The sequence below is a fragment of the Alosa sapidissima genome, chromosome 20 (assembly GCF_018492685.1).
Source record: "Alosa sapidissima isolate fAloSap1 chromosome 20, fAloSap1.pri, whole genome shotgun sequence".
In the NCBI taxonomy this organism is placed as follows: Eukaryota; Metazoa; Chordata; class Actinopteri; order Clupeiformes; family Clupeidae; genus Alosa; species Alosa sapidissima.
Genome location: NC_055976.1, coordinates 29,322,999 through 29,338,700, shown reverse-complemented (window position 1 = coordinate 29,338,700; position 15,702 = coordinate 29,322,999). Strand labels below are relative to the sequence as shown.

General features: G+C 38.7%; 1 protein-coding gene and 1 long non-coding RNA gene across 2 annotated transcripts in view; one reads left to right on the top strand and one right to left on the bottom strand.

The window, feature by feature from the left end:
- The window catches only part of LOC121694869, a 248,710-nt gene that overhangs the window by 8,400 nt on the left and 224,608 nt on the right, over positions 1–15,702 (bottom strand). The window contains exons 58-67 of the mRNA XM_042075243.1: positions 14,928–15,101; positions 13,407–13,589; positions 13,119–13,292; positions 10,983–11,165; positions 10,685–10,858; positions 9,589–9,762; positions 8,754–8,927; positions 6,556–6,729; positions 5,952–6,125; positions 4,768–4,941 (exon numbers count right to left, since the gene is read on the bottom strand). Of these exons, the coding sequence (XP_041931177.1) occupies positions 4,768–4,941; positions 5,952–6,125; positions 6,556–6,729; positions 8,754–8,927; positions 9,589–9,762; positions 10,685–10,858; positions 10,983–11,165; positions 13,119–13,292; positions 13,407–13,589; positions 14,928–15,101 (1,758 nt within the window). The remainder of the gene's footprint in view (positions 1–4,767; positions 4,942–5,951; positions 6,126–6,555; positions 6,730–8,753; positions 8,928–9,588; positions 9,763–10,684; positions 10,859–10,982; positions 11,166–13,118; positions 13,293–13,406; positions 13,590–14,927; positions 15,102–15,702) is intronic.
- LOC121694911 overlaps positions 11,133–15,702 on the top strand; it is a 64,773-nt gene continuing 60,203 nt past the window's right edge. Inside the window, exon 1 of the long non-coding RNA XR_006025948.1 lies at positions 11,133–11,163. This is a non-coding gene — a long non-coding RNA (uncharacterized LOC121694911). The remainder of the gene's footprint in view (positions 11,164–15,702) is intronic.

The window sequence follows — 15,702 nt, the reverse complement described above, 5'->3', positions numbered from 1 at the left end:
TCAGAAATAGCCGGCCCTCCAATCAGATGACGTTGGCAGAAGTGGCCCCCAGCTCATTTGAGTTTGAGACCCCTGATTTACAGTTATATGTAATATGTCATGTTTCATGTTTTTGTAATGTTTCATACAATGATGCAGGTCTACTGCAGTGAATAGGCTAAATAAAACTTTGATAATTTTTATAGCCTACTACTGTATAGTTAACTTTGGCCTTGGTGCCCTTACATGTGGCCTTTGTGCCCCCCACCAAATATGCCCAACTGAAGGCCAAGTGGCCTTGCCCCCAGAATGGTGAAATTCCAAGCCTGCACTCAGCACACAGTGAACACACAGTGAGGTGAAGCACACACTAATCCCGACGCAGTGAGTGCTACAGCGGCGCTCGGGGAGCAGTGAGGGGTTAGGTGTCTTGCTCAAGGGCACTTCAGCCGTTCCTACAGGTCGGGGTTCCTCCGGTTACAAGTCTGAAGCGCTAACCAGTAGGCCACGGCTGCCCCCAAATGCTATGAGAAATGCTTTTAAAATCACATCGGAAATTCAAGTGGTTTTGCTGGAAAAAGAGGTACTATTTCAGATTTCTGCCACTAAAACACAGCCATCTTTGATCTTGAGACATATGGTGATGTCACCATAATGGTTCAGCTTCTATGGAATTACCTACATGCCAGGCTCTACCGGGAAAGCCTCTGAGCCAGCAATATATTTCTGGTGGAACGTCAGGTGTGATATAGTGGCTATTATTTTAGTATACCTATTTGCACGGACCAGGTTAAGTGTACCTAGTGAATGACCACGTTAAGATGTTGAAGGTGTGTTAAAAATGTAATAAAGTTAAATAAAGAGGTGCCCTGTTGGGCATAACAAAGGCGAAGACAAAAGTATGTAGAGCAAAATGTCTGCATTTCAGATTTTTTTGTCCCCACGAGAGTTTAACAGGTGTGATAATTCAAAATCCCCATGTTACATTCCCATAGGAAAAAAATGCAAGATACCGGAAATCCTCATCTGGGAAAAACCTTTTTGTAGGTGAAATTCAGAGGTCTATAGTGCATTACACAGTTAACACTGTTGCAAGTGTAAATATGATGCTAATATTGATGTGCATGCCATAAGTACATTTCAAACCAATGCAACTCATTAAGACCTTAAGGCGCGTATTACAAAAGGCTCTCTAAATCCTAAGCATTTTCTGAAAACAACCTCTTAAAACCTGAGGGTTTTCTGAAAGAAAAAAAAAACACAAACCTTTATTTCTCAGCCTCTGAAGTAGATAGAAACATTAAATAAAAAAGCATTTGAGCCTATACCATTGGCTTTCATTTGAAATTATTGTTTTTGCTATTATCAATCATCATAGAATGTTATTATTATTATTATTAGTAGTAGTAGTAGTAGTAGTAGTAGTAGTAGTAATCGTCTAGTAATAGTATCTATGATCAGCATCAAACATTAGTTATTAGTTAGTAGTTATTATTCCTTGACATGGCTTCGGGGAAATTAGTCTGGAAAGTATTTTTTGTGTGCAAATTAATAATTCTAAATGGATTTAGGTTTCTGGTTGATATTTACGCTTCTAACCACAATACATCTATATTTTAAAATGTCTTAGGCAGAAAATACATAATTTTAAAAATCAAGTTGCAGCCACGTGCACACAAGTTGAAGTCACACACCTGCAGATAATAATAGGCTACAAGGTGCACACTTTTGTTCAGTCAGTTGAGAATATGTAGTCTTTGACTTTAACATTTTCATGGAGTGGGAGATAATATGCTCTGCACAATAGATAGACTTATAAGTAAACAATGTTGAGAATATAGTCAAAATCTCAACCCATATTCAAACTCTTTGACATGTGACTGTTAATTGCTGCTTCTCACAGGCTATCGTCAGCTGGCCTTAGCGCACTGGGCCACAAAGCTGATGATGTCCATGTGTAAATAGAGGAAAAATGAAAAATTTACTCTATAGAGTACAAAACTGTTTCACCAGCACATTTAAATGACACGTTTAAAAGTTAATTCAAAGCAGTCGTTCATTTTCAAGGTCAGCCTATATGAAGCAATGAATTAACTTGATGACCCTGAATGAAGAAAAACAGAGATAATTCACAGATTAAACTAAGGTAGTCCATCATTAAGTCTCTGTTATATGCAGGTGTGCCTGGTACTAAACGTCATTAACCACCTTAGTCCAGACTACTGAAGTTTGGAAACGATCATGGTTCAAACGTACAAAGTACTATGTAAGTACGACAGTTTTGGGAAACAGTCGTAACTTAGATGTTTGTTAGTTGAACGATCAAATTCTCATCAGAGAGATTTACAGTCAATACATTTCTTGGATGTATTAATCTTTAAACAACATAATCAGGGGTGAGCATCTAGAAAAGTTAGCAACGATGTTGCTCAACCACTGTGGCACGACGCAACTTGCGATCAAACAACAACGTTGTTACACCTGTTTCCAGAAAGCATCGTACCTGTGTCGCAATTCGATATCTCCAGCGTTCGAACACTGTAGTTCCAACAACGCTGTTGATGATGCTGTGATACATATCATTGGTGGAAACAGTGGCAACGTGTAATACCCCACCCTCTAGAAATTCTCTGCCACAGCCTATATCGACATTTTTCTAATTTAAACCAAAAGTGATTAATGCTGGCTTTGTCATTGCCATCAGCAAAAACCTAAACCTATTGCAAGCATATAAAACAGTTTGCTTTAGCCGACCAATATTTGTCATTATTTGTGTTAAATATCACAAATATCATGTATCATTATTTGTGTTAAATGTTATATATAAATATATAGCCTAGAGGAATTTGTAAATGTAAATCAGGTTTATAGGCCAAGTGTACTTGCGTGTACAAGGAATTTGGCATGAGAGAGCAGTGCTCAACCACTTCCCCCATCCACATTTTTCCTACTGGTCGGGGATCGAACTGGCAACACTTCGGTTCCAAGCCCGAGGCCCTAACCAGTAGGCCATGGCTGCCACCACCAATTTTAGGGTATCTCGTGGCTTAACGGCAACGCGTCGGTACTCGATCACGCGGTGCACGCTCAATCAGAGTTCGCATCCCCTCTCTCCTTTTCACTTCTGAGTGAGTAGACCTACGATACACACAACAATAGGTTTTGACCCTAAATATTTATGCATATAGTTACTCTACATCAAGAGACCATTAGGGACATGACATCAGCCAAAAACAATTCTTTGAAATATAGTTGCACTGTTTTATTTGGTATTTCTACGTGTCACACTAGTTCACCTGCACATAGTCAGAAGCAAAAGAACAATCTCACTTCATAAGAGAATCGAACCTACAACGTTCGGACAACAAGTCACCTACTTTAGCCACTACACCAGTAATCACTATGCTGCTTCAAGGAGTGCTTCAATGTGAAGATTATAACACTAGTCTATCAAAAAGCAAGTCAACACTCGAATTAACATCAATAGCAAGAATGAGCCCAATAGGGGAGTCAGTCTCTTAATGAAAATTAAGCTACAGCATAGATCAATGTTTGAGTCACGAGATAAACAACTAAGTCGTAATTTTTGGTTAGATGTTTGGGATTTTTGGTTAGGTGCTCCAAACACTGATGACATCACCAACTGAAACTACCAAGGAATGACACAAGTGCGACTGCTCAGGGGCAGTAGTCCAAAAGACCAAACTTTGCGTCCTTATTTGTGATTGAGAGTTCGAACTACCCTTTCTAGAAACACCAAATCCAAGAATGACGGATTGAACTACCAAGGTTGAGACGCAAGTTAGCCAACAATACTGTCTAGAAACGCACCCCAGATCTCCACTACAGTATTTCGAAAAGATACTGATAAGAACACGTTGTTGAGCGCAGATAGTCCCCATCCAGTGCCGCTGAAACGAGGGTTACCCCTTAGTCAATTATATAGAGTCCGGCGTATTTGCGAGACAGATAAGGAATTCAAAAAACAGTCCACAACTTTGCTCAACCGGTTTCGATCACTGGGTTACCCTGACAAAAGGTTAACCCCAGCCTTCGAAAAAGTAAGATCCTTGCAGAGATCAAATCTACTATCGAAGACAGAAAAAAAAGCAGACGCCCTTTTTCAGTGAATTACACACTCACATATAACAAACTATCAAGTCCTATTAAATCAATTGTTAACACACATTGGCATATTCTATCAACAGACACCTCTTTGAAGAATACATTTACTGCATCACCTCTCTTTACTCAGAAGAGATCTAGTAATTCAAACAATTTATTGGCAAGGTCGGACATGGTTCGCACAGGGAAGTCCTCATTCATTAAAGGGTGCTTTCCTTGCAGAAATTGCGCTGCTTGTCCACACATAACACATTTAGCTGTATCCACATTCAAAAAATCTACAAAATTGATTCATTGATAAACTGTTCTACAAAAAACTTAATTTATCTTTTGCAATGCCCCTGTCAATTATCATACGTTAGGAAAACATTGAAACAATTAAGAACAAGACTGAGTGAAATCATATATTCTGCCATTGAAATGTTGTATATGTATGCATGCCTTATATAGGCTATAATTTATAACATATGAAAATGAATGATTAATCGATAATTGATCGTTAAATTTCCTTATTTTAAAACTAAGGAAACTTCTTCAAATGCCCATCCCTAGTTACTGTAAAGCTGTGCTTTATAAAATAGGTAAGTGGAATTTCATGTCCCGTCATTGTGACTATTAGGTTATGTTTATTTTGCTACATCGTACACTCATCAGTTTACTTACAGCAGTTTCTGCAGTTTACAGTGTCTATACTGTAGTAGAGCAGATATGTGCAACACTCCTTGGTCTTTTATTTTATTCCGACTCATATTCAACTCTATCAGGTGTGAGGAGTTTGCTAAGAGAGCTGAAGTCAGATGAGCACAGCCCTCATGTGTTATGTTGCAGTCATTAAGCCTGTAGGGAGAGAGATTGGGGTGGGTTAGGGTGAGTGGCCTCCATTAATGACTCCACATGTACAGTTATGACATGGTAGAAAATATATGGTCACAGAATATTCTGAATGGTCCACAGTGTAAATAACATGATCCTTTTAGTGATCCAGTGAGAGGAGGGGGGATTAAACATGCATGTAGAGACAGAGAGAGAAACATTCTTTATGTACTAAACTCAGGCCATAACAAATGCAAATGCTATTAAAGGGTTCACTACTGCAAGACACAGCTGGTACTTTCAGTGTGTATATGCATGGAGCATGAGAGTTAAGACAATCCTCTCCAACACTCTCTTTGCAGCCAATCAAAATAACGACAAGTACTTTATAACTCCTTTGTAATGCGATATTACTTTATAACTACTTTGTAATGCTGTACGTAAGGGATAACGGCCGCTGAGGTGTCCTGTTATACGGAATTAATGGACGAGGGTGAGGGGCAAATAACTCCCCGACACGCAGCCTCCACCCGAGTCCATTAATTCCGCATAAATGGACACACCTCGAAGGCCGTTATCCCGCTTATCACCCCGTTGCCACTGTAAAGCAAAGGAAACACGCGGTTCCGTTTAAAAAGCAGCTCACTAGTTCAGCTTGTACAACTTTTGTTGGCCCTATAACAGCGATAGCATGGACAGTTAGCTTGTTTACAGTTGATTCCATTGTTGCGAAGCCTGCCTCCAGGCTCAACCGTCGTCCTTCTATCGTTGTTATAGTTATCATTCATAAGCATTGATATGGAACGGTGATTAAACTTTTTTACCAGATCTACTTCATAGGTGTCCCGTTATTCAGAATTAAAAGCCACCCCGCCAACCAGTCAGAAAAGAGTATTTCTTCTCTCCGGGTGATAAGCCTTAATAGCATGTTACTGTAAAGCTGTGCTTTATAGAATAATAATTTTTCAGTTCTGCCATTGCGACTATTAAGTTATGTTTGTTTTACTACATCGTACAATCATCAGTTTACTCACTCCAGTTTCTGTAGTTTACAGTCTGAATCCTTTAGTACAGCAGAGATGAAATTCACTCCTGGGTCTTTTATTTTATTCCCACTGAGACTCAGTTCTACCAGGTGTGAGAGGTTTGATAAGAGAGCTGGAGTCAGATGAGCACAGCCCTCATCTGTTATGTTGTTGTTATTAAGCCTGCAGGGAGAGAGGGTTGGGGTGGCTTAGGGTGAGTGGCATCCATTACTGACTCCATATGTACAATTATAACATGGCAGAAAATGTATGGCTTCAGAGAAGTCTTCAGCTCACAATGATGAGGCAAACGTTCCTCGGATTAATAAATTGTATAGTGAATATTGGTGAAAACATGAATGTTTTAACATGCATTCCTTCCAAATAAAAACATCTTATCAATATTCATTACTTTAATTCTGTAATGATTCATTTGTGTTCTCCCTATTAATGAACATTGCCTGTTCTAACACTACAGAAATGCTATTATGATTGTCTTAACATTGGGGTAAAAGAAAGAGAAATGTCTTGTCTCTTTCTTTGATCTGAAACAGTTTAAATAATAACAATTTTTAGTAAAGTGAAAAATGCTCAAACAAGGTAAACCACTAACGCCAGTTTTTTCAATTTGCAGTGTGAATCCTTCAGTAGGGCACAGAACTGCTGCACTTTTGAGTCTCCTGGTATCTTCCCACTCAGATCCAGCTCTGTCAGAAGTAAGGGGTTTGTACCTAGAACTCCATTCAGTTTATTACAAATTGTCTCTGCATCATCAGTTTTCAAGAATCTGTAGTGAGAGAGAAATATGAGCAATTTATTAAAAAATATGCATGTAATTACTGCCCCATTCCCCATTATAGTCTGGATGTCACAAATCCCTAGCCTAGAAATCTAGACGCGCCCCTAGCGGCAGCGAATTACATTTGCTGCCAGGGCTAGTCTAGCAACTCTCCGTTGGCTTGTGAGCTCCAGAAATCGAAACTTAATGAGGCCAATGAAATTGTGTATAGAGTCGTTAGGTGGGCTTAACATAATGATTGATGGCAGAGTTGCAACGGTTTGGCTTGAATTCCCTGTTACTTGAAAACAAATAAGATGGATGTTGCTGCTGGCGAACAGTATGACACGAGTTAAGCTTTTATTAAGTTGGCAAACGTTTGAACTAGCCAACTAGCTCCGCTGGTGGGAAACGCATGGGACTCATAGCACTGCCGCTGTCCTATTGCGTGCAGAGGGAATTTTTGAAAGACAACTGATTATCCCGCCCCTCGGACTGAGCACTGCGAATGGTGAGTGCCCAGACCCTACATTTTAATGTGGGTCTGGCTCGCCAGGCTAACAAATCCCCCAAGTAGAGCTGTGCAATATATCGAATATACTTAATATATCTCCGAAATAGATTTGTGAGATATATAAAATTAGTATATCGTATGTATCGAGTATTTTATTGTCATATATTTTTCAAGCGGCAGCTGAGACTTGCCCTGCGCTATAAATGCGCTATATAAATAAACTTGACTTGACTTGACTTGTTCCTAAGAGCCAGTTAGCAATAGGGTGGCCATACGTTCGAATTTAGGCCAGCCCGGACATATGGATTTTAAAAAGCCCTGTCCGGCGTCCGGCGCGGCCTCAAGCCGGACGCTCATTTGTCCTCCTTTTTGGAGTTACGCTGGGCATTTAGAATCTTTGCTCGGACGCAGCATCGTTTCACAAACTATGGACGGGAAGACTGCTGGTCAAATTATATGCACAGTGCTTCTGTCACTCGTCTGATAATTTGCTGCCCAATTTATGAAGGAACCACGGACTGACAGAAAAAGAAAACATAAATCAGGAGGAAATACATGTTAAGTTGATCTGTTTGCATCTTTGCAGCGTGTGTTGCTGGCCTAGCCTATAGGGAAGAAAATATCTAAGTTATAATACCTGTAATATCTGCCAGCGTTTCCCAGTAGGCCAACTTCGCAAAAGTTGTGAAATATAACCGCATATTTTTTGAATGTCGGCGACTTGCTAGCCTACATAAAAAAACGTGCGTTCATAATATGTGCGTGAAACCATTAGTTTTCAGCAGGATCATGCGAGGAGGACTTGTCCCTTAATTAATTTAAAACAAGTCAATGGTTTCAGTCTAGCTTTGGTTGGTTTAGATACAACTGGTATGCAACATGTTCTTCTACTGTCTCTATTGTGCAGTGGAGTTTTTTATATGTATATTGTCTGTCTGTCTGTCTGTCTGATTATTATTATGAGATGTTCTGTCTGAAGTTAGATATGTAAATGTTATACATGTAACATGTTCAATCAATTTGCCTGTACGTCCTAAGAAGTTGTGATGAGACATCACCTGATATTACCAAATTAGCGGATATTTCAGCACAGCATACATGAACAGCATGTCTTAAATACTTCTTAAGAGTAGTGCACGTGCATTCAAGATATGAGATTATTTGGGAAATGCACAGAAAAACCAAAACCTTGCTGTGAAAATCAGGAAAATCAGTGGTCTGTAGCTGAAGGAAGGTTATACTAAATGAAATATACAGGTAACGTCTTTCCTTGATGTAACCCTAGCAATTCAAAAGGTGACCCCCCCCCCACACACACACACACATTTAAAAAAAAAAAAAAATCAGATGTTGTGATCAGATGTTTTTATCACTAACTAAATAATAATAATTTGACTGAGAGTATTACTATTATTTTGTTATTATTAATCATTTTATCCACAATAATCTTGTAGTGCAGATATGATACTTAGACGGACCTAGTCCATATTATATTTTGGTGTGTTTGGCCAAATCTTACCTGATTGTCTTCAGTTTACAGGCTGAGTCCGTCTGTATATCAATGATTAGCTTCACTCCAAAATCTCCAGGGTCATTTCCTCTCAGGTCCAGCTCTACCAGGTGTGAGGGGTTTGATTTTAGAGCTGAGGCCAGATCAGCATAGCCTTCTCCTGTTATGCTGCAGTCTGAAAGTCTAGAGAAAATTAAACGTTTTTCATTGAAAACACAATTAGAAATGCTAAACGGGCAGTTTGAAATGTACATTTTCTGATACTGCTTTAAAAGTAACGACACGCTCAACTCACGATTCGGTAAGATTCAAGAAAAATATTCCTTTATTTATATAAACTGAGAGGTTTGAACTTGATACCACCTAAGTGTCCAAGGTGTAATGTGTATTCTGTCTTATCCAGTGTCCTGATGAGGTTCATTTAAATTAGAATAATCTTTTGACCAATCTGACTAGTATTACCAATCATTGTACTGAAGTCTGAAGTCGCACAAGTGAAATCAAAAGCAGATTACTCCCTATTCTGTTCAAAAATTGCATAGTAATTCGTTTTTTATCTCAATCGGTGGTAATCTTCACACATTTGTAAACCTTTTTTGCTGATTCACTGTGCATCGTTACATCCCTAATGATACATATAAAATATTTCAATGTAAGCACTACATCTAGTCATTTTAGAATTTCTGTTTTTTGTTTGTTTGTTTTTTGTTTTGCATATTACTTACAGCAGTTTTTGCACTTTACAGTTCTTCAGTAGAGCAGAGATATCTATCAAAAAATGCTTTTTACAAAATAACGCTATACATGGAATTGTATTTTAGTACATCATTGTCAGTTGACTTACAGCAGTTTCTGTAGTTTACAGTCTGGATTCCTCAGTAGAGCAGAGATGTGTTGCACTCCTAAGTCTCCTAGTTTATTCCCACTCAGGTTTAGCTCTATCAGGTGTGAGGGGTTTGATCTCAGAGCTGAAGTCAGATCAGCACAGCCCTCATCTGTTATGTTACTGTTATTAAGCCTACAGACAAACAGATAGACAGACAGACAGACATAATTATCACTGAATATAAAATATACAAGGTAAATTACACTTGAAATACAGCTATTCATATTTTTATGAATTTGAATAATCATAAATTCCTGAAATATTTTATCAGAAAACCCATGCATCACAGTGCATGGACAAGGCAGACATCTTATCAAGTACAGTATGAGAGCTGGCATGCTAGTGTTACTATGGAAGATAATCTACCACCCCCATTTCTCTATATTCTGTTCTGTTCTATGGGATGAACTAATCAACTGCTCTGAATTTACTGCTTTGACCGCATCACTGTCCTGCACCCCTGACCCTTTCACAGGGGGATTTTAGTTAGGACAGTCTTGTTGCAAGTTCCCTACATCTCATTATGCCATTATGTGAGTGCCACTTGGGATACATAATGCAAATGAGGCATGTAGCTGTTGAGGAGCTGTTTGGTATAATATATAATAATATAATATATGGTATGTAAATATCCCCACTACGATTAAGAAATGCTGGGACTTGACCACATGTCTGCCATAATATAAGCTATGGAGTTGCTTTGACAACAACAAACAACAATTGCTGTACATAGTGCTCTGTAGTACCGGTAATAGTGGTAAGGACATCTACCTCACAATAGCACAAATACACTGCATCCCCAGACTTTTACCACAGATGGACATGCTATTAGAGGCCTAGCAGATTTCTAAAAACTGCAGAGGTACTACAGATCTTAAATAGGATAGCAATGCACAACAGGTTCTAAAGACAGCAGGTCAAAAATAACATTTTCTGGAACAGCTAAGTTTAGGAATAAATCTTAGTTATTGTTAAAAGTAATGATGTGAACATACTTTTTCTTGCGTGGTAAACTGGTTAAATTTTAATCTGATTGAAAAATTGAGGCACTAACTTAAGCTTCTGAAGTCTGAATTGGGAATCACCCAGCAGAGCAGAGAACTGCTTCACTCCTGAGTCTCCTGGTGTCTTCTCACTCAGATCCAGCACTGTCTGGAGTAAGGGGTTTATTCCAAGAACTGAAGTCAGATACCCAAAGGCTTCCTCTGCAGCACCACTCTTCAACAACCTAAGAAGAATGAGGAAAATAATATTAGTAATTATTTTACACTTTGTGACACGTTTGCATGAATACCGCAGAAGAAAAAGTATTGACAGTAATTTTGGCTGTTTTGTCAGTTAAATTCTCTCACCTCAGAGTCTTAAGTTTAGAATTTGGACAGTCCAGTAAAATATATAAATCAGTGAGCTGCATCACTCCTAATTGTCCAGGGTCATTCCCTCTCAGGTCCAGCTCTACCAGGTGGGAGGGGTTTGATTTCAGAGCTGAGACCAGATCAGCATATCCCTCTCTTGTTATACCACAGTCTGAAAGTCTAGAGAGTTTGTGGAGAAGAGAGCAGAAAAAGAGAAAAAGAAAGGGGGCCTTCACTATTGTGGAGAAAACACATCACTGAAATATGAATCATGAATATGACATTTGCTGATGTCAGATCATTACAGTTCTGTCAGGGGGTGGTCAGAGACAGATACAAAAAAAACAAAGCTTTAGTTATGTGTGATCAAAACAGAGTTCACTCTTGTGATCAAAACAGAGTTCAGAGTTCAAAAGAGTTCAAAACATTCGGGGCTTAGTCTAAAACTCAGTGGGGGTTGTAAATACTGTTAAGTAAATGCACAATTTCTGCACACTTTACGTCAGAGAATAGGGCCTACACTATGCCTAAAATACATGTGCATCATCTGTTACCTCACCTATTATCCAGACATCTGCATGAAAACATTTAACTCACAAGGGAAATGGACATGGCCATAGGTTACCCAAAACACTTTCATGTTTTTATGAACAGAAATTACATTTCGTGTGGACATCATAGTGTTAAAAAAAACTGAGATTTAGGCATATCTGACCAGATTTCCAGGTTAGTGCATTAGCCGACAGTGCGTGGAGACAGTGGTTCTGCAACTGCTATGATCACACACACACTGGTGTGCTTGAGTGAGAGACAGGTGTCTTTGGTGTTAATATTATTTAGGATGATTTACACAGTGGCCATATTTTACAAAGCTCTGCCGGGGACATTTTTGCTTTCATAAATAGTGTGCTTTCTCACAAAAGCATAGAATCACTTTACCAACATATGTACCTAGCCAGTCAGGTCAGCCAGGCACATCAGCCAGGCACACTGAGACCCTTCTCATCTGCTGATACAGCAACAGGAGAGTCCTCCACTGCTATCCTCATTGCCGCGTGATAATAGCGGAGTGATAATCGGAAGGGTCGGGAGAATCACAAATTCCCAGTGGGTCATTTGGGGCCGGGCTGATTAGTCTGAGCTACAAAAAGTGCATGATATTGCTGTTTGAATATTTTTCTTTGTACCTTCTGAGTAGCCTGCACTGTGCGACTGCAGTTCCTTTCGTTTTCTCCCGTGGGCATGAAAACTGTGCACATGTTGTACATTTGTTTCTGTACTTTATCTGCTTCCTTTTGTGATCTCGTTTTTGTTTAGGCTATCTTGTATGTGTAGCCTGCTGCTAGAATCATTGGTCAGTAGTTAGATCTGATTTGTCTCTGTTGCTGGCATTTGTCCATCTTTTAGATAACAATGTTGGAGAGGACAAACACCACCATTTTGAAATTTGAGGGTGACACGTCCCCCCTGTATAATAAAGTCCCACCCCCTAATAACGCCCCTGGCTACTGTATAATGCTTATATATTTATATACTTTATATACTTTTTTATCACCCCCTCCTTACAATAAGCAACTACAGTTCATTTTTCGAGAAAATGCTAATTGTGCCGGGCAGATGTATCAGTTCGCAAGTCTTGCCTCTTTTAGGGTTCAGTTTAGAATAATCGTCTAAACTCTCACAGCAATGAATTGTCTGAAATGCAGACACGTTGATTTTCGCTACATGGGAGCTAATTGAAGCTAACTACTCAGTGCAAGTTGCTTCAGTTAGCTTCCATGTAACAAAAATCTAAGTTTGCCGACTTAATGTACCGAAAATCATGAAACCCACTCGAAGTCAGCCACACCCGCCACAATAATGATGCTCACACAAATCAGAAATAAAAACTGAAGAAAAATAATCAACTTAAGTACATTACACCAAAGCATTAAATGACTTAGAAAATAAAAATCAAACCGTATTAGAAAACATCTCCTGGAGAGATTTTAGACAAAGATCATGTGACCAGAAAACACCATAACTTCCAGGTAAAACACCTTATTCAAGTTACAATAAAAATATTTTCTTGAGAAACCCAAGTTATTCCTTATCATTAGGAAGCAGAGGAATGGAGAATATATTGACACTCACATCAGTTTCCTTATTGTGCAGTGTGAATCCTGCAGTAGAGCACAAATATGCTTCACTCCTGAGTCTCCTGGTTTCTTCTCACTCAGATCCAGCTCGGTCAGTAGTAAGGGGTTTCTACCTAGAAGTGCAGTCAGATACTCAAAGGCTTTATCTGCAGCATCACTGTTCAACAACCTGGAAGAATAATATTAGTTACTATTTTACACTTTGCAGACATGTCTACATGAATAAAACAGAGAAAATAGTATTTAAAGTATTTTTCCTGTTTTGTCCATTAAATTCTCTCACCTCAGAGTTGAAAGTTGAACATTTGGAGCCTCAAGTAAATTATATAAATGAGAAAGCTGCTTCACTCCTGATCCTCCAGGGTCATTTCCTCTCAGGTCCAGCTCTACCAGGTGTGAGGGGTTTGATTTCAGAGCTGAGGTCAGAGCAGCATATCCTTCTCCTGTTATACCACACTCTGAAAGACTAGAGTTTGTGAAGAAGAGAGTGGAAAAAGAGAGAAAGAAAGGGGCTTTTCATTGTTGTGGAAAAAACATCACTGCTTCGTGGCATACTTCTGTTGATTTTATAATGAGTAAAGTAATTTAATAAATAGTAAATATCAAATATTTCTTAATTTAAGATTGGACTTTTAAAGAAGTATAAGTATAGATACTCTTTTGATCCCTTGAGGGAAATTTGGTCTCTGCATTTATCCCATCCGTGAAACTGATGATGAAACTGAATAACCTATCAAACTAGACTAAGGATATTTCACATACATACTGACAGAAGCACTTTTAGCTCCAGCTCATTGAATCAGATTAGACCGTTAGCTTAAAGGAGAGATGCTAACGGTCTAGTCTGATTCAATGAGCTGGAGCTAAAAGTGTTTCGAATTCATTTCCTTTCAAATGTCTTACTTTCACTTTCACGCCATTCACTTAAACTTTCCTACTTGCTAGATTTGACCAATTTTCCATAGCCTATGTGCACAAGTAGTTTGAGTAAAACTACTGCTCTTCATTATCTCCCTGTTTCTTGACATCTTATCATGTATGGTATTATTTCATGATTGCTAAACGTTTGATTCTTTTTAATATTGTCATCAGTTAACTTCATTCAACTGCGCTTAAGTAGGCTCTGCCTTTCAGTTGTGGACATTCGTAAAATTGCGTTTATTGGCGGAGAAAGGCGCAGTTTACACTAGTTTGATAAATATGACGGAAACTTGGGTCTGACAGCGTTTGCAATCTGCGGTTTGTCCATGACGCTGATAACGCTACGTTCGCAAATGTACGTACATCTGCCCCTGAGTTCTATAAATGAGACCCCAGGTCATTTAATTCTGTGTGATCATGTGATCAGCTGCAGCCCATAGCTGTTTACAAAAGTGCCTCAATGTCATATTGGTTTAACCTGACTTAATACTTTGTTTCACTTTGTAGAGTCTGGCTGCTCACAATTTGGAAAATATTTCACAAATGGATCACATTGATCATGGATTTCTAATGTTACGTCCTATGTGAAAGTGAGCTGAGTGATAAACCAGAACAGCCTTCTTCAGGGTGTAGTCCTCAAAAACACAGCTTTCCCTTTTGTGTAGGGAAGCTTAATTAAAAACACTTGAGTGGCAAGTGATCTTACAGGTGGCAAATGCAGAGAAAGACCAGGTGGATTTCCTCCTTTAAACTGTTGTGCTCCTGACACCAAAGAGCACCTTTGAATAATATATATTGTTTGACTTCCAAGCACTTTGGATCCCTTCTTTGTAAGTTAAAATAATCTATTATTGATCCCATAATAATAAAATAAAATACTCACTCCAGTCTCTGCAGATTACAGTGCTGATTCTCCAGTAGAGTAGAGATGTGCTGCACCCCCAAATCTCCTATCTTATTCTTACTGATATTCAGCTCTATCAGGTGTGAGGGGTTTGATGTCAAATCTGAAGTCAGAGTAGTACAGCCTTCTGCTGTCATACTACTGTTGCTAAGACTGTAGAGAGAGAGAGAAAGAGAGAGAAACAGAGAGAGAGAGAGAGAGAGAGAGAGAGAGAGAGAGAGATCACACTCAGTAATTAATACCCTGCAGATGTGTTTTTCTGGTTTAAAATCCATTTTCATTCTTCTTGGAATAACACATTTAAATAAAGTAGAAAGAACATTATAAATAATTATAATGTGTTTAAAAATGAAAATATTCGGAATAACATAAAAAATAGCATAATCTATAAATAGTTAGAGATTCTTAGTGGTTTTGTGTCACATTCCTAGCCTGAATTAAGAATTTGAGTCTGGAACCGAAGCATTGGGACGTGATTATGGTACGATATAGGGGGGAAATGCCTCTGCACACAATTGGATAGACCTAACCAATCAGAGCAACAAAATAGCTTACCTGTAAATCCTGCAGAAAACACTCATAACATCCTTCTTCTTGACAAATGCCTTACACACTGTTTTCTGTTAGATTTGTAAAGTTATTGCACCGGCAATATCTTGTACAAAAGACCTGATAGCGATATAGCTTCTCTAGTGACAAGCTTTTTGCTGTAAGCAAATTCAACCGAAGAGTGCTCAGGTCATGTGAATGAATG